The 924-nt window shown below is 52.9% G+C and overlaps 1 protein-coding gene across 1 annotated transcript in view; it reads right to left on the bottom strand.

Moving 5' to 3' along the window:
* Positions 1-720: 720 nt before the first annotated feature.
* Positions 721-924, bottom strand: part of LOC103621689 (kallikrein-14) — a 5088-nt gene continuing 4884 nt past the window's right edge. The window contains exon 3 of the mRNA XM_017743172.1: positions 721-922. Within this exon, the coding sequence (XP_017598661.1) occupies positions 793-922 (130 nt within the window). The 3' untranslated portion in view covers positions 721-792. The remainder of the gene's footprint in view (positions 923-924) is intronic.

Below are 924 nucleotides of genomic sequence, written 5' to 3'. Positions count from 1 at the left end.
GGATTTGAGGGAGAACCAGGGGGATTTGGGGGGATTTTGGGGAATTTTTGGGATTTTGAGGGGATTTGGGGAGATTTGGGGAGATTTTGGGGAATTTTAGGGGAATTTGGGGGGATTTTGAGGGATTTTGGAGGGATTTGGGGAGATTTTTGGGGGTGACCATCTCCATTGGTCTCATTGACCACCACCCACTGGTTGACCATTTGTTGGGTGACCATCATGGCCTTGACCACCACCAGTTGCTTGACCAATTGTTGGGTGACCATCATGGCCTTGACCATCTCCATTGGTCTGCTTGACCATCAATGGTTAAGTGACCATCATGACCTTGACCATCTCCACTGGGTTGGTTGACCATCAATGGTTGAGTGACCATCATAGCCTTGACCATCTATGGTTAAGTGACCATCATGACCTTGACCATCTCCACTGGGTTGGTTGACCATCAATGGTTGAGTGACCATCATAGCCTTGACCATCTATGGTTAAGTGACCATCATGGCCTTGACCATCTCCACTGGGTTAGTTGACCATCTCCACTGGGTTGGTTGACCATCAATGGTTGAGTGACCATCATAGCCTTGACCACCTCCATTGGTCTGCCTGACCACCACCACTTGCTTGACCATCAATGATTGGATGACCCTCATGACCTTGACCACCACCATGGCTCTCATTGACCCTTGCCTTGACCACCATTACTTCCACAACACGAAGCCCTCCAACTTCCACCAAACACCTTTAATGTCCCCTCCATCCCCGCCGCCGTCCCCGCTGGTGGCCGAGGACCTCTCAGTTGTTCTCCATGGTCTCCTGGATCCAACGGGCGTATCTGCAGACCTTGGTGTAGACGCCGGGGCGCCGGGGTTGTCCGCAGCGCTCCATCCCCCACGAGACGATGCCCTGCAGGGTCCCGTGGCCCCC

Source organism: Corvus brachyrhynchos, unplaced genomic scaffold (genome assembly GCF_000691975.1).
Source record: "Corvus brachyrhynchos isolate BGI_N302 unplaced genomic scaffold, ASM69197v1 scaffold729, whole genome shotgun sequence".
Lineage (NCBI taxonomy): Eukaryota > Metazoa > Chordata > Aves > Passeriformes > Corvidae > Corvus > Corvus brachyrhynchos.
Note: the sequence above shows the minus strand (reverse complement) of the source record. Positions and strands in the feature narration are given on the sequence as shown.